This window comes from Cebidichthys violaceus, unplaced genomic scaffold (assembly GCF_023349555.1).
Source record: "Cebidichthys violaceus isolate CVI_PGR_0920_01 unplaced genomic scaffold, fCebVio1.0.p SCAF_5, whole genome shotgun sequence".
NCBI lineage: Eukaryota > Metazoa > Chordata > Actinopteri > Perciformes > Stichaeidae > Cebidichthys > Cebidichthys violaceus.
The window spans coordinates 17725937-17748349 of record NW_027176705.1 but is presented as its reverse complement, the minus strand read 5'-3'; the positions used below and the strand labels follow the sequence as shown (position 1 = coordinate 17748349).

The window sequence follows — 22413 nt, the reverse complement described above, 5'->3', positions numbered from 1 at the left end:
GGATTCATCTGAAGTGAAATAGAGGCAGAGAGACAAAGAGACACACACTAAGGAAGAGTAATGCCAATGGAGCCGACTTAGCCAAGCCGAGAACGGTGAATTGTACCAAAATTGAGAAAGAAAGACGAGAGTGGCAGAGCTACGTCGCCTGTAGTCACGGTGAGAAGAAGGAGAGGATAACAGCAGGGACTGAGTTCTTCATCATCACCTACACAGGCCAAGCAGGGAAGGAGCTCTGCACCCATGTGCCACTTGTTCTGGTGAACGTACGACTTAGAGCGCCTCGGTGAAACTCATGAGCCTTGAGGAAAATTCCTCACATGCTGGACTTGAGTATATGAAAATGTGGCAAAAACTGCTCCACCAATAACTCAGCCCTGGAATACATTAAAAAAAATAAATAAAAAAAAACTGAATTAAAGCTGCTTGAGTGCTTACAGGTTATAGTCAATGTGTTAATGATTTAACAGCCGTCTTTGTTATGCTAATTATTCTCAACAGGTACAGAAAAAAAAAAAGGCACCAACACTGCCAGTATCAGGGTTTATTAGCACTCTAAGGAGCTTTGAGTTATTAAAGGGCCAGTGGGGTCACAGCCTGTTACGCTGAAAAGGCGTTAAATGGTCCCTCATCCAGTTGTTATTAAAGTGAGATTATGTAACTTTCAAAAGGAGAAATAGAGCAAATTTCGTCTCACAAGTTAAACAGTTAACTCCTAAGCAATGACAATAAATAAATACTTCAGTAGAGTCTGGTAGAGACGTATTTGGTCCGGCACGACCAAGTCCTGACCATCATGAGTCACTTCAGTACTTTTGGCCACACTGGCCGCTAATCTCACTTTAAAAAAAGACTCCATCATCAATTTTAGATCATCAAATCAATCATTAATCTTCTTTTTTTTTTTTTGTAACGCAGAGCCCACGGCCCAGACGCCATGATCCTGGTCGACGGACAGCCACTGCAGTCCAACGGAGAGCTGGGCCTTTCCCAGATGCTGCACATCGCCACCCAGATTGCCTCGGGCATGGTCTACCTGGGCTCCCAGCACTTTGTCCACAGAGATCTGGCAACCCGTAATTGCCTTGTGGGCAATGGCCTGCTGGTCAAGATTGGAGACTTCGGCATGTCCAGGGACATCTACAGCAGCGACTACTACAGGGTAAGACCTCACCACCATCCTGATTATATGCTTGTCGTTTGCCATCAAAGTACAGATTGCCAAAGGGATTCATTAAGAGGGAAGAAATGTACATTTTTGCCTCACGTCTGATGTGTTTTTGATAGTCGTCCTGCTTTAACATTATGGTCAACAGAGAAAAATGTCAATAACAAATCCACTTTTTTGTCTCTTCCTGTACATTAAGACCAATATAGCATGAGCATTACTAGATTCCACCTGACACATAAATATTACATTTTAGTTCACAGTACTTTTTTACTTTTGTCTTTGGGTCCAAAAGTCCCCTAAATAAATCCCGTGGGACTGATAACTGAAAAGATATGTGTCGAGGGTGAAGACTTCTGCGCTCTCTTGGGATGTTCTTGTTCTGTTTATATGTTTTTTGTTTCCGTCTTTTCTTTTCCACGGAGAGTGAGCAGCTCTCCCTCCCCAGCGCAGCCCAAGGCCCCCATACCAGCCCTCATGCACTCATGCGAGGACGGAGAGGTTTAGCAGTGTGGTGGAGGAGTCGAGTCCTGCTGAGCCTCCAGCCTGATGCTTAGAGGCTTGTTTATATAGCTCACGATTAATGTCCTCTCTACTGTTTAACGAGATTAGCAACGTCGCAAACCAGGCGGCAAATGCCGGGCGGAGGAATTTAGCATTTCTCTGAATAAATAACTGGTTATTATGGAGGAATGGCTGCTACATGTCTGGATCCCTTAAACCGCCTGGTCTTGTGAAATGACTTTAGGTGCGTCTGATTTTGTTTTCCCAGCGTGGCAGCTGGGCCAGTTCGGACCTTGCTGGGGGCAACGCCAGCAGTTATGAAGCACTTGCCTGCTGGGTGAGCAGCTCTGCACACATAAAATAATTTGTGAGGAAATTTGTGCGAGATGTCTTTAGTGTTTGGTACATTGCTCCACCATGCACACCATCTGTGTGCTGTGTATATATGATCAGAATCTGAATATTTAGTTTCGAGCTGTTAAAGAATTATGCCAACATTGTGTGTGTGTGTGTGTGTGTGTGTGTGTGTGTGTGTGTGTGTGTGTGTGTGTGTGTGTGTTCAGTGTAGGCTGGGGATATGGTTGTGTGTGTGTGTGTGTGTGTGTGTGTGTGTGTGTGTGTGTTTTGGCCCTGAGAATAGACAAGTGTCAGGTTATCAATGAGGACAGAAACAGAAAAACAGCACTCTGACTTTCAGTGTTTCAGTGTTCAGACCAAACAACATAGAACTCAACTAACACTACAATCTACATTGTATGTATGAATTCCAAGGTGCTGTTAATTTAAGACCAATTTCACAAATGAATACTGTCCTCATGCGACGCTATTTTACATTACAGAACTAAACTTCCCTTGTGTCTCTGTGATGCAGCATAATGGCATATTCATTTCTCCAGCCACACTACTGAAATGTAGCATCAGAATCAGAAACGGTTTATTGCCGGGAACGTTTGCACGTCCATATTCAGAGTGAGTTTACTGTAGGTTTAGCATCAAGGGTGTATAAATACTCTACTCACAGTCTTGAGCGCTCATTATAAGCTCTTTGTTGAGGAGCGTAATTGGATGTTTAGACATTGGCGGCTTTGTGTCGGCCGGTTTTAATGGAAACCACGGCTGATACTGTGCTGTTCGTCTTGCATGTAGGCTGCCGCAGCATCGAGTCTCTCTGTCAAAGTAAATGGAGCATGGATTCTGTGTGTGTGTCATCCCCATTCTGCGTGTTTCATCTGCATAGCTATCATTCCATGGCTGCCTATGAATTCATTTTTGAAGTTAAGTAAATATCATGGTTAAGAGTCTGATCCCTGCTCATGCCGGAATCATTTACATTAGCAGAGATGAAATGTCGACTTCTTTTCGGCTGATGTTGCGTTAATGTTCGCTGCTCCTCGACATTATAAAAGGCAGCTTGCATAAGAGCCTTGAACTTCTTTTCAACGTCTGGAACACGGTGACTACTGTTCATCTCGGAGAAGTTGATCAACAGAATCTAAACAGGATTAGATTTAGCTTTAGAGCTCCTTGGGGTATTTCTCTCCCTCCTTACATGTGCATTTAATTACATCAAATAAAACACTTTTCCATTACATATTGATTGCTGTGGCAATATGCAGTTTTTAAAAAAATTAAATTGGGGGGAAAAAGTGCGAGTCCAGTTAACAGATTTATTCTATTTTATTTATTTATCTTTGCTAAGCCCACCCAGGGATGTCAACTATAGCATCGCGCGTTAGTGCAGTTGAAAAACAAGCCGGTTCTAATTCCTTCCTCTCTGCCAAGATGACTGCAGGTGTCCTGAGCAGCTCCCACTGTCTCTGTGGAACAATGAGCGCTCAGGTGGGCCCCTCTGGACAAAGACCACCGGGCGTGACTGTGTGCGTTTCCTTGTTTTAGTCCAAACAATAGTTCATTTAATAGTCTTAAGACCAAGTCACGGCTGATTGCACAGCTGGCAAGATACCTACTGCTCCGTTTAAAGATTAAATGGTTCAGTAGATTGTTGTTGTCTGAACAATTAAACGCTTAATATAGAACGTTCAAAAGACGGAAAAAGAGTGGCTGCGGGTTTCAACAGAAGGGAAACAAGGAGCTGTGTGAGCTGGGTGTTCTACTATATTCTTGTGTGTCTATTAACTCTTAGATCAAGTGTCTGTTAGCAGAAGATACAGTATATTAATAAGGGAGCGTCAGGTGGGTGTGGGTCAAAAGTACGCACCTGCTGCTGAAGGGACCCGGCTTCAGTCCCGGACCGCAGTGCCCCGCACAGTCGCATTCAGAAGGGGGAAGCCAGTGAGGGATCACTTGAGACTACACCAGAGACTCACGGTCGCTCAGGGCGTCTGTGGAGAGGGGAGGTGGACCTCCAAGCACATTAAAGTCAGCGGCCGGTGACTCCGTGTGTGTTTACAATCCGCCCTCGCGGTAACAATGGCGTTAGCAGTAAAAAGGGCCGCAGTGTGATAAAAGGGGGATAATGCAAGATAAAAAGAAAAATGTTTTTCCAGTCAAACGTTGGTTCCCTCCATCAAACTCAGTTTATATGGTTGAATAATTTATTGCATAATATACTGATTCAGCACACACACACACACACACACACACACACACACACACACACACACACACACAGTGAGGAATACTTCTTGCAAATCTGTCTGTTGGATTTGGCAGTAACCACAAAAAAGGTTTGAAAAAAACCCACCAGTGTCATTTTGAATTTAGGGTGGTGTGTATGAGTGTGTGTGTGTGTGTGTGTGTGTGTGTGTGTGTGTGTGTGTGTGTGTGTGTGTGTGGCATGCCTTTTGTGAAGCTGCTGTTTGGTGCGTTGTGATAGCATCACTGCCCGCCTACACAGAGGAATATTGACAGAGCCCAGAGATAAGGAGCTCCTAACACTATTGGACACTTTCCCTGTGTTGAGTGATTATAAATAGCAGCGCCCTGCCAAGAACACAATCCTCCCATCGCTGACTAGTCGCATTGACGCTTGTTGCCCTCTGGGACTCCCGGGACGCTCTGCAGCGGGAGAGAACAACCTCAAGAAAGAGATGAATATTGTCCTAAATCACATCCATCTGTCATATCCTCCTGCCCTGAATGCGCTTCTGTGTTGTTTCAAAAGAGACACCGGCAGAACCTGCACAGCCCGACGGCAGCAGCGGCGCCTTCCGTATGGGTGCTTTATACCACTGATATATCAGGTGTTTTCAGGGCGTGAGGCACTGAATTATGCATTTTTAGAAAGGTAAATGACAGTGAATGCTCAAAAGATCCCTATGCTTTAAAGTAGGAAGAGTAAAATATATGTATTTTTTAACATAAATGTTTCAGGAACAGCATCTAGGGGACAAATGGAGCGGAGCTCACGAAGGGGCTCTGTCAATCTGCAGGCCTTCGCATATAGTATCATTATTAGATACATTATTCCACACAAAGAAGGGGCAGCTTTTCTTGTATTTCATGTCTTCTTTAATACAGAGCAGAGTTACTAGTATGCACTGCAGTAAATGTGCATCATTTGTACAATAATTCATTGGTTATGTTGAATCCAGGGTCCAAAAAAGCTGCTTTCTGATTTAATACACTAATTGCATTTTCGTAATTTGTGTTCAATTCAATTCCTTGCGGCATTAAAAAATAAGTTCTACAAAAGTTTTTTTTTCCCGATTTGGCTTTCTGGAAGCTGCTTGTAAAGTGTCATGTTAGACCCTGGTTCTTCCAGATAAGGAGAGAAATGGCTTCAAAACAACTCATTACAGACGCATTATAAACAGTGACATATAGTTTCCTGTCAGAGGATAAGATGTAGAGGCTTCCAGTGTCTACTTATTTGCTTGAGAATATTAAAAATTCTCCCAGACTTCTCTCCAGAGGCTTGCTTGCAGCAGAGAGTTTTCATGTAGCCATGGCTGGGTTTTGTTCTTCATTTCGATGAGTGTAACACTGTCTGAATGTGAAGGAGGCTGGTGTTGAGCAACACAAAGCATGTGTCCAGACAATTTAGGTAAAGGAAGACAACAATTACAATCACAACACTTGGCTAAGATTACAAAAATAGTTTTGAAGCCACAATCTGCATTTCAGAAGCAGACTAATCAAACACTGTAACAATGTTCTAATCTAATGACTCAGCTTCAAGGACTTGGAGTTCTTTGTGACTCTGCCAGGAAGCCTCCGCTTACCTGCGCTGCTTTGCTTTGAAGAAAAATGGTCCCCAGGTTTCTTCTGTTCCAGGGATCAAACAGACACTCCTCTGCTGCATTATTTATCAAGCGCAAGCTCCTCAAAACTGTATGCGGCTTGGTGCTAATGAGTACACAGGCCATATTTATTACTGCTGCATGAGGGGATGAAAAACCTCTGTTCTGGCTCTCCCAAATGGGCCTTGTTTTTTCTTCTTTGCCAAGCACTCCTGTCTTACGTGAAGCTCGTTGAGAAGTGCTTTTTTTAGAAATGAAGGAGGTGCTGCGGTTGACCTCTAATACTGTGTTTCTTGTATTTCTGCATTCTTTAGAGCTAGTTCAACATTTTGGGAAATGTGCTTAGTAGCTTTCTTGACAATACTGACGCCCCTCTCATGTCTCGAGAGTAAATATGAAGCTCCTGCCAGCAGCTAGTTAACTTAGCTTAGCATAAAGACTGGAAGCAGGGGTAAACAGCTAGCCTTGCTCTGTTCAAAGGAAACAAAATCTGCTGACCAGCACATCTAAAGCCCCCGAAATAACACGCTGTTCTATCCATACAATTACCAGAGTGTGACATTTTTTTTATAATTTGTGCATGTTTAGCGCACTGACGTTAGCATTTAGGCTACAGCCTCGTGTAGCTGCTAGCATGGCTGTAGCCTCTTGGGGCTCTTTTCCAACAATCAGTAGCGCAGCCTCTGAAGTGCATGGCGCCAGTGGATTTAGAACTTGTCCGACTGCAGTTTCGCTAAAACACGCTACCGACACAACATGACAGGTGTGCCGGTCTGAAGCTAGCAACAGTTGCGCTGGGTGCCGTCTTGCGCCGGTTGGCCCTTTGTCTTGTTATTCATTTAGCAACAAATTCAACCCATGCAGACGGCCCTCCTATACATAGTGTTACAATGAAACAGAACCGAAGGTCTGGACCGCCAGTATTTAGACAGCGGTAAACACTAAGGAGCTATCTATCTATACTGTATTGCACAAGTCGGTCTGGAGAGTTAAATACTATAAATGTGAAATAGCATGGTCACAATTGGTGTGTTTGTTTTTGTTTGTGTGTGTGTGTGTGTGTGTTTTGAAAACCTTCAGAACTTTCACCACCCAACGGCATACTGCGGCCAGAGTAGATACCACGTTATCTGCACTTGGCAGCGGCGCAGCAGGTAGAAACCTAATGGACATCACAGCCTGTAAAAGTGAACTTGTGTTGGCCGCTGTTTGAGCTGGGAGAGCAGAGATAGCAGTGGGGTTAGAGCAGGGGGAGAGAGTGTGTCTAGATGGTTATCGGGGCCCTTTAAAATGTCTGGGGCCTCCCAGGGCTCCCTGCAGGCCACGGAGCGCCCAGCGAAGAGCCCAACTGGGCCAGTAATCTATCCCCTTGCCATGCTGCTGTGCTCTCCACACCGTTAATCCAATCACTCCACTGCCACGGTGGGACAGGCAGAGCACTAATCCAGTTTACGCAGCAACAACAACAAAAAAAAAAAAAGCCCCAGACTCATTCCTCACTCCCCACAGAGCATTGCCAGCTCCACGATGTGACATTGAGTGAGAAAGATGAGAATAATTACTGGGGCAATTATTTTATTTTTTTATTATGTGTTCAGCCTTCTTTTTTTTTTTCTTTTTTTTTCTTCCTTTCTTTTCCCCTATGTTCCAAGCTAATTGCCATGGCCTTGTGACAAAAACCCAAGGTGATAGCATGCAATCATTTGGGAAGCAGAGAGTCAGCCAGTTTTAATGCCCCTCGCCACGGCAGCAGCGGCTGAATCATTAGTATGCATCTGATGAGGTTTAGCCTTGCGTGCAATAGGCTGGGTGGACCTCAGATAAGTCATTTAGACTAACAGGAACTTAATTAATTTCGTTTAATCTTTATAAAGCTCCACAGGGGGACAGATTGGTACACAGCCCCTCACCAACTCCTACGCCTTACTTTCGGCCCCCCCAGACTCGGCCCAGAGGTTTTACACAACGGGGGGCGATCGGTCTCGGCATCAATATTGGCTTAATGTTGTGTACAATACTAAAGCAATTCAGGTCTAATGAGACCAGGTGGAGTATAAGTCAATGTTCATTTGGCCATTAGCTTGCAGTGGAAGCCTGGTAAAAGATTATTGAGGGTGAACGAGAGGGAAAACTGCTGCAAACCCTCCTCGCCGCCACCAAATTCATTCTGGGACTGTCAATAAATACTGTTTGTTTAAGATGTAGAGAAAAGGAACCTTACTCCAAGCACCTCTCACTTTTATGTTTTTCTTAATTACCATTGCATCTGTCCGACTACTGATGGAAGGGACCAACAGCTTTGTTTGCCTTCCAGGGCGGTGGTGGATCGTAGTGAGTCAGAGAGCGAGCTCGCAGGCAGGAGGTCCAAACATGTGGAGGTTAAGGCCGTTCCTTTCTTTGAGATTCTGTTAACGCCTCTGGTGCCTTTTGACCAAGTTACAGAGAAGCAGAATTCTGACTGGAGGTGTGTTCTCTCCTCACATTACGAGACGCAGCTGAGCAGAGCGCTGAGCTCCTGGTGGGATTACTAGAAGGCTGCACTGGGCGGCTCTGATCGACACGTGTGTGTAAATGTATTAATGTGAAGCAAAATGGAGCTGAAAAGTCAGTGTGTGCTCAGCAAACCCTCTCTGGACATTAAGATACATGTGAGAAAATAAAACATAGTGCGCTGAGGAGTAAAACGATTCAACATAACTACATTTTGCTGTCATAACAAATAAGATTTAGAAACCCAAAGTCCACTTATTGTGATATAAGTTTCAGCTCTATTAGTGGTCACATTTTTAGCTCCACTTACATCTAATCGCTTGTTGAACGAGAGGAAAGAGTTAAAGACGGACTGAATGGAGGTGTAATGGTGGCCACTATGTGTCTTGCTGAAACACTTCTAAGACCAAAAGTTGGACCTTCTGGAGGTTAATGGGGTGTGCTTTAGATTTCTTGTCAGCGTGTCGGTGTTGTTTCAGAAAACACTCTCTAATGGTCTTGTTGACCTTCAGGCCATGTGTAGAAATGTCGATCTGTGGTGAATGTAGGGAAGGCACGCAGCCTTGTGATATGACTGTGCAGTAAACACTCTACACTACACACAGTTATTGACTTCTTTTAAACACAAACCATGAGGTCACGCTGAGGAGCGCCAAGGGCCAACATGCCACAAAATACCTAGAACCACAGTGTGGATCCAGTATCGAGTGGACCAACAGAACCGTAGAGATGTGTTCGCCTCGTTAGCTATTCATCCCTTTTGTCAAGGAAATGTCTCAGGTTTATGAAGGGGGGGGGGGGGGGGGTCACCATCCCCCACCATATGCCCTGCAATAGAAGAAGAAATGCATTGTATTAGATGGGTGGTAAAACAGAGGGAAGGAGTGCTGAATAAAGGATTTCAGCTCCTTAGTGTTTGTTTGTATTTAATTACCTCTTGATTATTTTATCAAGATGTTTCTCATGGTACACACACACACACATAAAGAAGACAATCTTTATGTTTTTTTAATGGGAATATGGATCTGTCAGATCAATTTGAGGAGTGCCTATATGGTTTGCATGTTCCATATGTAATCCTAAATGTGTCATGCAGTATGGGACCTGCACAGGTCTGGTCTTGGTATTGACTTGGTCTCGGTTTAGGTGGTCTTGACCACAACACTGCTACAGCTTGTTATGCTACAATTATTAGTGTTTGCGTTTATCAACCGATTTACACACTAAAACAAACGTTCCTCCGTTGTTACCGGGTTTCGTAAAGCACTACTTTGAAACTAGCTAATAGTTAGGGAGCAGGAAAGGACAAACACATAAAGTTAGCGATGGACGTAGGAATAAGTGCGCGACCCGTTCCAGGACTTCAGAGAAGGTTATAGGCCTAGACGAAGGACAAGGAAAAGGCAAACAAACGGGCCTCGCACTCAGCAACTAAATCTGATGAAGTGTACAAACTAGAGGACGTTCTCTCTAAATGCCCAGGAAGGAGCAGCCTTCTGGCAGAATGACAAATCTCATGTTTCTTTAAAACATCCAGACGATTCATCTGCCGCGTCGAGCTGACACGCAGAGATTGTGTTTGACTTTCAAAGGAAATGTGCGATCAGCGAGCGACGGAACCAGGAGGTAATTAGGAAGACTTGAGTTGATTTATTTATTTTTTTATTTTTCCTTTTTCCAAATGCCACACAATGCTCACAGCTGAAGGCACACAGATGTTGGAGCTGGTAAATAGAGTTGGGAGAAGAGTGTATTATGATTAAATGAATGTGATTGTGTTGTAATCCAGAGCAACAGAGCGGAGGAACCATGTGAGGGTGAATACAGCCACAGTGAGACGTTGTCCTAATGAGGATTTCAGCGCTTGTGGTGTGCGTTTTTGATTTAATTTGTTGTCCTTATGCACACAAAATGAGCTGAGAAGGATAGATGGCTGCATGAATGGATGGTTGCATAGATGGATCACCAGATGCATGGATGGATGAGTGGGTGGGTGGTTGTGATGGTGTCTAATATGCTGCCGGAGCGCCTAAGTTCAAGATAAAAAACCTTGAAGGCGCTTAAAAATCCATCGTATTGTTATCTCGACAAAAATGTCAAGATCACAACAGCAAAAGTAAAAACAACTGAACCAGATAAGGAAAACTAAATGACATCAACAATCACAAAGGAAGGAAGTAATAGGACAACACATTTCAAAGTTTTGCTATTTGAAATCAACACGTTGACACTTGTAATCAAAATGTAATTATTTGATTCCATGATCAAGTAGGATTGGTGGTGTTTAAGTTCTACAGTATAATGCAAAAATATACTCTATTTTTCTCTATTTCTGTTTTATGAAATGTGACTGACATCGGATTTCTTACATATGGAAAGTGAAATTGACTTGAACTTCACCTTGATAAAAAAAAAAGAATAGTAAAGATTTTTGTTCATGGGCTTTCAACTGCATCTCATTGTCTCAGTAGATGACGTTTGTTCAGTTGCTCTGTCTTCAATGAGGCAATCATACAGTCACACAGTCGAAAGCTCCGGGAAAAAAAGAATTAGCAAGTGTAAGTTGAAGGTCTGATTCGCTGCAGGAGCACTTCCACTAACTTTGAGATAAAAAACCTGGAAGGGGCTTAAAAAATCCATCTTAATGTTACCTGGACCAAAATGTCAAAATATAGCAAAAGCCCAAAAACTGAACCCGATGAGGAACATTATATGACAGCAAAAATCACATTGGAAGGATAGGACAACACATTTCATGCAATAATTATTGTAAGTTTTGCAATTTATTTCAAGTGTTTTAAAACACTTGGAATCAAAATGAAATTACTTTTAAACTTGTTTTCATGATCAAGTAGGATTGGTACTGTGTACAGGTCCGACAGTATATTGATCTATTTTCCCCGTTTCTGTCTTATGAAATGGGACCAGCATCAAATTTTGTGAAAGAACGAATATAATGATAATGAATGTTATAGTTCTGGATAAACCGCAGAAACGGGGCTACGACATCATCCATTTTTACATGCAACTAACACAACTCAAACAGCCAACTTAAAAGAATGACCAAAATATCATATTCATATTTCGCCAGGAGTCGGCACACTCTAGACATTCCATGAGCTAGCGACCGCAGCTACGTGCTAACAAAGAAAGTGAGACATCAAAAAGCTCACCGAGTTATGAGCCAACAAGCACCAACAAGTCAAACCGCTTTATCGATTATTATCATGAACAGCATCTTACTTTTGGCGTTTTCAAGTGAAAGGAGAAATATTTCCGCTGATTTCCGCCGCTCCATGTGTTCAGCCGGATGTCCTCTGTCTGATTCGGGACGTCTCGTCTTTCTCCGACTCTTGTCGGCTTTTGAGGAGGGCTCTTAAGTTTCAGCAAATCGGATTTTAGATCCTGATGACCGAGGGCACCTTTTGGATTCTGATTGGCTAACAGTGCTGTCAATCATCATCCCGTTGGTTCTAGTCAAATCTATCTAGTCCAATGCGTAGAATGAGGGGTCAATGACCCAGATCGTGTGAAGGGGGGCGGTTTCACAGCTCTAAGCAGAGAGGGAGACCTGAATCTGAAAAACACTCAGACAGGGCTTAGAAAGGATCCTGGCCTTCAATTAAAGCCCAACATGCTCTATTTAGATGTAGTGAACACCATTCGTGATATATACAAGTGAAATACATAGTTTGGTACATGGGGAAATTAAAATAGCACACATTGTGAAAAATGTGTAAATGTTTACATTTTGTAATCCTCGTCTGAACTCTCTGTAATAAAACCTCTGTAATCTTCTTGTGCTTCACTTTATCAAAGTCTGTAGGAGTCAATTTCTGTCATTATCATGTTGGCGTGTGACATTTACAACAAATCTGGCTGAGCAAAGGTGTGTGTGTGTGTGTGTGTGTGTGTGTGTGTGTGTGTGTGTGTGTGAGGGAGGGATGGGGTGATGTTCATGTGTGCCCATGGGTACGATGTGGCTCTTTGCGGTAACACAGTAAAAAATGTGTCTCTTGGTCTCTGACCGGTTGGCCACCCCTGTTGTAGACTTTCAAACACGTCTCTGTAGATGGACAGAAATCCCAGCAGCAGTTAAGCAATGCTGTAACAACAGTGGCTCCAGCAAGCGTCACATCAGATCACACAAGCGTGTTAATAACACTATCCGTCAGTAGTGTACTCTGACTCCTGAGCGCCGCAACCACCGATGTAATTAATACCGTCCGAGCATTCGGAGCTGAAACCTGCAATACTTTGCCTCTCATCGCCACATCAGTCTTGTCCGGCTCATTAAAGCACAGTCACCGACATGAATGGGAAATAGATTTTAAAACAATGCCTGCTAATGGAAGCTGAGAGCGAGGATGATTAATGGATGATTGTTTAATCGATTAATACCCAGCCACGTTGGATTTACAGCGTGGGAGACTTTGCGTCTGGTTTTGCAGGTTTAAAGACATTAAAGAGCTTCCAGCTGGTATCTCCCCCGTCTCCGCGCGCATCATGCTAACCTTCATGTGGGGGGGGGGGGTTACATGTGCATATGTAGAGTTTTAAACACTCACATTTGCATTTGCAGCCATGTGAACGTCTTTACTATGAGGCTCCATATGAGCATGCATTCAGCAGTTTTCTGGTTGGAAGCGATTTATTTAAAACACCGATTGCAACACATTCAGTCCCACGCTTTGAGACTGATCCTCTGCTCGGTGCCAGTACTTCTGCAGAGAACGGATTGCAGATTGCAGTTTTTCAACAAGAACAAAAGGGGGCAGTTCAATATCACAACCTAAGGAATTTCGCAATTCAATACATACAGAGCAGGTGTCAGATAAGTCAGCGTTTTCCCGTATTGCATCAGCGTGTACATCCAAGTGCACAGCACACATTCATGAGATGTTAAGCTCGTCGTATCAGCCGCATGCAAGGACAGTTAATCCCCAGGCGCCTGGGAGTCGTGTTAATGATTGAATGTTCTAATCTGCTTTTGTAGCGACAACATTTCATGTGCAATAAAGACCTCCTCTCCTTTCTCTTTTTCTCTCTCCTCTCCTCAGGTTGGAGGACATACCATGCTACCGATTCGCTGGATGCCCCCAGAGAGCATCATGTACAGGAAGTTCTCCACGGAGAGCGACGTCTGGAGCTTTGGAGTCATCTTGTGGGAGATCTTTACCTATGGGAAGCAGCCGTGGTTTCAGCTGGGTAACAACGAGGTACAAAGAGCCACCAGCATTTAGATACACCTTCACAAGAAACAGCACACCTACATATATACATATACATATATATATATATATATATATATATATGTAGGTGTAGGTTAGTACAGGTTAGTACAGGTGAGTAATAATGTCTAAAGAGGGATACCTGAATATAAAGTAAAGGTATAGGAGAGCGGTTGGAACACAAACTACATTTTTTCCCATTGCTTCCAATACTTTTATAGTGTGTATAATATATATATATATATCTATATCTATCTATATCTATATCTATATATATAACACTTTTCTATAAAGACAGCAGAATGGAATGCGTCCAAAATACACTGAGATGCTTCAGGTGAATCAGCCAATCAGAGTGCAGCTTGAGGAGGGAGGAATGTGGGCATTGGATTGATTTGCGCTGTCAAACCGAGATGGAAATACATACATACATATATATATATATATATATTAACAAAGGCTGCACTGCAGGCCGTATTGAACGTTACAGCTCCAGGTTATCTCATGGTAAATGTTGAAGTCCCCAGCTGTCTATTAATTGAGTTGTTTTCTAAGCAGGAATCAAAGAGCTGGCCTTCCTTCTTATAGCGGCCCTAAATGAACTCTGCCGTTGTGGATCTTAATCTAGTGCCTCGTGTTGTTTCTTTTCTCTCTCTGAGACTGCGGCTCGAGCCCAACGAGGTGATAAATTGATGCCGCTTTGCCGTCAGACAAGATGCCGCATTACATAACACCCATGATTGGTTTGGTTTGTCATTGGAGGCTCTGCTTTGAATCAATAAAATTCAATTAGGATTACTTTCGTAAAGCGACCATATTGAGAAAATTAAATTGACCTAAAAGAATAAGCTGGCATGCAATGCACTTCTATGTGTTTCAATTGAAACATCAATATGTTCTTCTTTTCTGAGTATCTTGAGCGGAGAGACTTTCGAGAGACTCTGAAACACTCAGCTGATTAAACTACGCCGCCGAAACCTTCTGAAAACCTAACGAGATGAGCGCTGTGTTATGTGATAGCCCACAAAATGAAAACCCACAAGACATTTCTATATCGTAATTTTGTCTTCAGGTAGTGCTAGAATGCAATATTGTACTTATTATTCAGTTATTCAGATTTGTCCAACACATTACCCAACGATGCATTACAGCAGCAATTAGAAGAGGGTATCGGTGACAAGGATAAACGGTATTAGGTGACGTGGGAACTTCTCCTCATCCTCCACTCGGCTCCAAAGGTTCCACCGCTTTGTTTTCTTCAGAAGAAATATAGACGCCACAAAATGCTGCCAAACGTTGTTCAAACCCACAAACGTTTGCGTTAAGTTCTTGAGGATTTGTTTGAATGGTGCAGACATTAGAGAAGACAAACACATGGGTTGTTGGTTTGAGTGCATATTTCATATCGATTCAATAGTCTGGATACTGCCAGGCAGTGAGAGATACGTTGTTTTCAACTCCTCTAAAGCTACTTCAGGTGAAACAAAGGGGGCCATATGTGGAAGCATGTAGCCGATATCCCTCTGCTACCAGAGGTCAAGGATGCTCAGCTTTGTCTACTCAGCAGTGGCCTCCTCATCTGTCCGTGGGACTGGAATCGTGCTTCATGTATCACCAGCTCCATGATCACTGGTGGGTTTTAACTTTCCACTACAAAAAGCACTGTAACGTGCTCCTTATCAGAGCCGCAGTGTGTAATACCTGATAGGGGGTCAGCATTTCACCTCTACTACTGTGTCCATACACTCTAAATGTACAGATATCAACTATTCAAAAACGTCTATGTAATATTAGTGTTCGCATGCTCATATCAGTAGATATGTGCAACACAACACGTAGACGTCTCTGACAAAACGGCAGCACTGTATCCTCTCAATCCTCATTGCACCTTTAAAAACACTTCTGTTTTTGAATCAGTTGTCATGTCCAAAGACCAAAACCTTTTCCATAAAGCGGTCATATTCCCCTCCCTCCTCCACACGTGTTCAGAAGACCTGTCCTCAGAGTAATGTGGGCGTGTTCATACATCCACCCTCCCTTCAGCTGTGAGTGAACTACAGCTGCATGATTAGTCCCTGTGGTTGGATGACGTCTCACTCCCAGCACAGAGGTCTGATCAGGCAGGGTTGAGAGCGCCTGTGTGGGACTACAGGGCTTTTCATTTTCAACATAACCGGTAACTCCAACGGTCAAAGAAAGTGGAGTAACAAGTCCAATGAATGCAATCCCTCTGAACTGTAGTGAAGTAGATAGAAGGTACAAGTACCTCAAAAGTACTTGAGTAAATGCCCTACGTCTCACCGATGGCTGCTGTAAACGTTATGCATTGATTTGTTGCTTAGAGGTACTTGAGCACCTGGTTGCCAACCTTGAAAGTACGGAGTTTATCCAACAGACAGCCCTCCTCACGTTGTCACGTCAGATACTGCTGTCTCACAGTGTGTCCTCACAGAGGACCGGCACACATACTTTACTCAGCCGAGGACAGAACGGGACCTGATTCATTCAAATATTATTCATATCAGAGGGAACAATGTTATGAAAACGACACGATAAGACAAATGAACAGAGTTAACGCTACGAGTAACACTTTAACTTTAGCGCTTAGCGTGGAGTATGTAGACCGAGGACACTCTGAGCGTCTGCTTGTTGCTGTGCAGCGGCTAAATGTGTCCCCCAGGGCAACGTAGGACGTAACGATAGTTCCTATCACATATTAAAAAAAACAAAAAATCCATATTCATAAAAACAAGTTGTACAAATAATAATATATAAACAAGCGTATTAAATATGTATGGCAGTTAAAGCTACTGCAGTTCACTTACCAAAGCTGCTGTTCACTATTTAAAGACAAAGTCCGTCCTGCTCTCTTTGTTAATAAAGAGTTTAATGACGCGGTTGTTCAGAACATCGGTGCGGTTCAGATCCAGTCAGAAGTCCTCCTGGATTCATGGACAGCAGTGAGGACAGTCGAGTCTCCCCAGTTGTATTTCCTGAACACGTTTTTTTATGCGTTTGAGGGCTGAAGATGTCCGCTCCACAGAAGCAGTAGATGTTGGGATTGTCACCGCCCAACATGTCACGCTAGCCCACTGACCAATCACGTATGACTAGACCAGCTAGAAGCACTGACACGTCAAAGAACACGCCCAACATGTCAAACTAAAGATCTGATTGGTTGAAGAAGATGACAATCAACAATATCGTCCCCATTCACTTAAACTGCAGAGGCCTCTCTTCTTACCTAGAGACATAGAGGTGAACTCTGATTGGATAAGAGCTCTACTTAAAACAAGCTGCGCTGGAAGCAGAGCAACTGAGGAAGACAGCAGCTGTGCAATGAGATAATAAGATAATGGGAAAAATAATTAGAATACATGTAGGGTATTTATGAAAAATTATTAAATTATAAAATAGCTATAACTTTGTGATTCTGTCTAGGCCAGCAGAGAAGGCTTTGCCGGCCCTGACGGCCCACCCCTGGTATGTTGTAATGTAACACACCCAAACTATCAGAAGTTGAGTTGCATTGTGGGTAACGTAGCTCTTGACGAGGCTGGAGAATGTGTGGAGTTATTCAGAATTCCTCTGCCTCGTCGGTCGTTTCCGGAGGCGTGATTCTCAGTCACTCATGATTACTGCAGGATCACTCTCCAGTTTAAAACTGGCTGTTTGTACTGGTTGGGATCTGGGAAATCATGCAAAGAAGCTCCATATGTCTTTGCAGCATTTGATGCTCTGCCCCCTCAGTGTATGTCTCAAGGCGGCGTGTCTGCCAGGCGTCTCCTCCTTTGGTGACGAGACACGACAAACCGAATGTAACGATAGAGGGAAGCGGTGCTTTACCTTGGTAAACAGGTGCAACAGGTGCAACAGTAGAACAGGGTTTTCCCAGTTGGTTGTTGTAATATCCTGTATTGTTTTTTTGTTGTTTTTCACCGTTGTTGGCACTCTTGAGTAAAAACCACGATGAAATCCTATTTATTTATACACAGATTAGGTTTTGTCGTACATTCTTGCGAGGGAATTAGACTTCAGATAGCAGTAGATTATCAGAGGCTTTGTTCTGACACCGTGTTGTGCTGCTGCTGTGTAGCTTGCAAGAGCATGAAATTGCACCATAATATCAGAACTTATGGTAATTATTCTACGCCTTAAACGCTGAAAAGAACACAATGTTTCAGCTTGTTTTAGTTTAAAGCGTAAAGAAACTGAATGTGGTTGTGATGCTAAGAGAAGAAAATCATGATGAAATCACACATTTGCTGTCAGACGACCCAAACTAGACTCCTCCTAGGGGCGGGTCTAGACTCACCTTTTCAAGCGGCCTTGACCGGTTGCTGGTCCTCACCCGGGTTTGAGTGACAGCTTTCATATATAGCCCAGAGGAACCGTTCTAACCGGGCAAACAGACCTCAGTTTGTTTTGTTCCAATCAATAAGGTTAGGTGTGAGAGCTCCCTTAAGCTAGTAGCCTGGAGTCGACACGAAAAAAAATGAAGTGAAAGTGTGGCGACGGCAATGAGTCATCTGACTAATTACAGCACAAGTCCAACAAAGAAATGATCAATACCCGTTTCAGCAACACCTCAAACATCCCCACAGAGAGTCAGGAGTATTCTATCTGTGCTGTGGCACAAATATCTTGTTTCCCTTTTTAAAATTGGACAAATTTAGGAGTGAAAGCAGGCTGTGTATTTCTTTCATCTCAGTTTCATCAGTTCAAACCTCAGAGGACAGTCTGCTCACTGTCACCTTTTTCTCATTATGGCCAAACCAAAGCAATCAGTCAGGGAAAATCGTCTGTCTCACTCCACTGCCCTGTCTTCTCTGCAGGTTATTGAGTGCATAACCCAGGGCCGGGTTCTGGATAGGCCTCGGATTTGTCCTAAAGAGGTGTACGACATCATGCTGGGCTGCTGGCAGAGGGAACCGCAGCAGCGACTGAACATTAAGGACATTCAGAAGGTCCTGTTCGCCATGGGGAAAGCCACGCCGGTCTACCTGGACATCCTGGGCTAGCAGCGGCCCGGGGCGGCCCCGTTCCTCGCCGGACGGACAGAAGGACAGAGACGTACAGACAGACGGACCCACGCCAATCCAGGAATAACCAAACCAACCTACTCCACTGTCGAAAAAAACACCTACAACGTTTGGAAGGACTTAAGTGCCTGCAACACTTTTGGATATAGTGGATATAACATATTCCAAAAAACACGCACTTTTACATTTTGTTTACTTGCATATAAGATGTACAGGTTTGAAGAAGACTTTTTCTTTTCTTTTCTCAAAACTGCAAAAATACACAAAAATGGAGACAAAAAGGGAAGTGAAGTGGACTGACGTTAGGAAAATGACCACAGTTTGATTATATTATGGAGAGAACACATCAGAGTTAAAATCTACCCTGGGTTTGGTTTTATGAATATATATAGAAATATTACATATATTTTATATTTATTTCTTTTTGTCAGGATGTTGAAGGGCTCGGCCCTGTCTAAAGACGTCACCAACAAACTATTGGCAGGGACTTGACAATGGTAGCCTTACTGCGCTCTGATTGGCCGGCACCGAGCTTTTAATGGGAACTCTGCTTCTGCGGAATAACACTGGATGGTTGAAATTAGAGGAGCGCGTTGTAGAGGACCGACCCAATCAGACAACCGACAAATCTATTTTAATTTAAAAAAGAAAAAAAAAAAATGTACATATTGTAAACTTCTATGTGTCAAAATTATGTTAACTTATTTTTTGGGGTGTTATTTTGGTTCCTTTTCTGACTGTGATCTGGGTGGCTAAAGTATAAAACTATGGTGTTTGTTTTCACCCTGATAGAGGAGGCTTCCTCTTGGGACCCGTATCACTGCTGGTAAGTCGTTCTGTGGTGGAAGTGAATAGAGGTGGATGCAGTCAGCTGCCACTGACTCACAGAGACGGTGGACATTGGGGGACGCCTTCAACACCACACGTTTCCAAAGAGGTGATGAAGCCTCGTCTTCACTTTCCAGTTCATTCGCTTTTTTTAATGGCAAGAACGTCAACGTTGCTACGTAACACCACACCGCTCAGACACGTACACGCGCTTTGAGGAACCTCCGTGATCATGTTCCACTCTAAAGAACACATTTATGTTCGGGGAAATAAGAATCACTCGCATACACAACCTAAGAAAATCTATAACGCGAAGGAATAGCGAGACATTTTGGAGAATTCCCTTCCAGAAAACACTCTCATATCGGTCAGATCCATGGGAAGCAGCGGCCAGAAGACAGTTAGCTTAGCTTAGCTTAGCTTAGCTTAGCATACAGACTGGAAACGGGGAAATAGCCTCGCGCTATCTAAAGGAAACTAAACCCAGCTCTAAAGCTAACCGCCCGTCGCTTCATATTTACCGCACAGAGTCGAGGAAGCGAAGGAGAGCGTTCCCCCAAATGTCAAACTGTTACCATCAGGATCCTGTCGCGTCGCGAGCCTCGCATTCCTTTCAGCACGACACAATAAAAACCACTTCGTTCACCGTTCTGCTTTGTTTTCATCTTCCTCGCACTCGAGGCCTTCGCATGTTGAGCAACGATGAGGTTTCACACCCGTCTACCTCCAACCGGAGAGGAGCCGCCGAAGCGTTCGTCGATCAAAAGTAACAATCGCCGAAGTGGATCAGCTCGCTGTTTGCTGTTTCGCGTTATATTTTGATTATTACAATATTTAATGAACTGGAAATCATGAAGAGTTTTGTTCCAAAAATGTTGCCGAAAAAACATGATCCCCAAAAAGCTTAACAGCAAAACAAAAAAAAGAAGAAGGAACTAAAAACCAAATGAAATGACTTTTCATCACTCGTTGGTAATCAAGTGCTCAGAACGAGTTTGTTGTTCCGGAGCGGAGGCTGCAGACGCTGAACGATAACCCTCAGGCCATGATTTGACCTCATGTTGTATCTGGATCCATAGCATTCTGGAGTGGAGCTCTTCACATGGCGTCCTCATTATCCTGACATGAATTCTCTCACGATCACGGTGTTGTCTCTCTTCCCCTCGGGACTAATGTAAATCATTAATGAGCATTCAGCTGTTTCAAGTATTTTATATGAAAGGCAGGATCAAATCCAACGAGTTTCCCAAAGCTTTGAGTTTTCGTGTGTTCTCTTGTGGTGAAGATCAACGCTTACAGACATCATGACACAGACCGTGAGCATTTGCAGGGTATTGTAATCCTTTCATAGTGAGTTGAATATTGTTTAAAACGTTCTTTTTGTTTTTGTTTTTCTTGGATGAACTAACTGAACACTTTTTTGAAGCAAAGTTGGCATATGTACACATGTTACAGAATATAAAAATGTGGTATAACAACTGCAGTATATAAAATACTGGTATTCCATGATAGATCTTTGTATTAATGTGACTCTCTTAAGAAAATGTCTTCAAACAATCAGACGATCTCCTTTTCCATTTTGTCCTGTCTTATAAAGATGTGTAAATTTGACAAAATCTCGTCTTCAATCTAAACCTGTCAGACAGCTGAGCGGCGCGTGTTTCATCTGCTGTCCCTCCGTCCTCTTCTGAAGGGACAGAAACGTGTCTCCGGGGGACGGCTGCGCTTTAGGAGGCGGACCGGGTCGTCTACAGCGCTAACCACTGGGATGGGGGGGGGGGGAGGGGGGGTTGGGTCCTTGGCTCCGGCGGTCCCCGTTTTTGTGCCAGATCGGCGGGTCGGCGCCTTGCATGGCGGCTGTGTGGCCAAATCGATATGTGTCGACACGCGTTTCTTCTGCTGTTCTTTATTCTCTGGTCAATCTGAACACAATAGTCCATGAAAGTCCATCAAAGCAGCTTCAAAAATCCTATAAAAGAACAAAGACATTCCCCATAACCTGAAAGTCTTGCATTATTTCTTACACTTCAGTCAGTATGAATAAAAATGAATTCAGTGAATTCATGCCTCTAAAGATATCAACAGGGACCTTTATATAGTGCACAATCACCAACATGTCATCAAAGATGCAGCCTGGAAGGCAGACTAGACCAGAAAAAACGACGGTCTACGATTACACCTTGAATATTCGAACAGGCCTGAACCAAACACCAGATAAACATAAGGTATTAGAGTACAGTGTACTGTGTTGTAAAAAGGCAAATACAACATTATGTGTCAAGAAAACAAAAGGATTGATTATGATTCATTCAACACAATCATTTGACACCTTGTTTCATCACAAACAGTAAAAACGCTACAAGATGATCTACCTGGAAAAGCCCAGCTTCATATGATGACCACGACTGTTCATCCTGGATAAAAAGGGTTCATTAAGTAATGTTTTCCAAGTGGTTTTTTTTTTGGGGGGGGGGTGGAGGAGAGCAACCCACAGACCCTCTTTGACAACCTTTTTTTTTTTTTTTTTAAATGTGCCTTTATTGGACAACTGACACTATACAGACAGACAAGACATGAACAGAGAGGGAGAGCAGCAACACAACACCGTTTACCTCAGAGTGTCCCACAACTCAAACCACACGGCCGTGTTGCACCTACAGCTATGAATATGTGTTCATATGTGTTCCGTTTGTTAAACGGCTTGAGACACATAATCCAATATCCCAGTGAACAGCTGCAGCGTCTGCACACTTTCAGGCGGTCGTTGGCGGGTCCACATGTGAGGCGAGCCGCTCCAGTGTTGTCCGTCTTCTTACAAACAACGGACAAATGGAAACAAACCACAAACCAGGGCCAAAGGATCTGAGCTCAGTAAGCTGTATCTTATGATAGGGGAACCATAATAGTTTATTGATTTACAATTACAGTGTTTTCTGTGTTTGAGCTTT

At 43.4% G+C, this 22413-nt stretch overlaps 1 protein-coding gene across 7 annotated transcripts in view; it reads left to right on the top strand.

The window, feature by feature from the left end:
- The window catches only part of LOC137887461 (NT-3 growth factor receptor-like), a 157153-nt gene extending 135998 nt beyond the window's left edge, over positions 1-21155 (top strand). For 4 of the 7 annotated variants that reach the window (XM_068730478.1, XM_068730477.1, XM_068730475.1 and 1 more), the window contains 4 exons: positions 919-1162; positions 1941-2009; positions 13425-13583; positions 18431-21154. In XM_068730478.1, the coding sequence (XP_068586579.1) occupies positions 919-1162; positions 1941-2009; positions 13425-13583; positions 18431-18616 (658 nt within the window). In that variant the 3' untranslated portion in view covers positions 18617-21154. Of the gene's footprint in view, positions 1-918; positions 1163-1940; positions 2010-13424; positions 13584-18430 lie in introns of all 7 variants that reach the window. The other 3 variants (XM_068730480.1, XM_068730481.1, XM_068730479.1) reach the window with 3 other exon arrangements.
- Positions 21156-22413: the final 1258 nt, after the last annotated feature.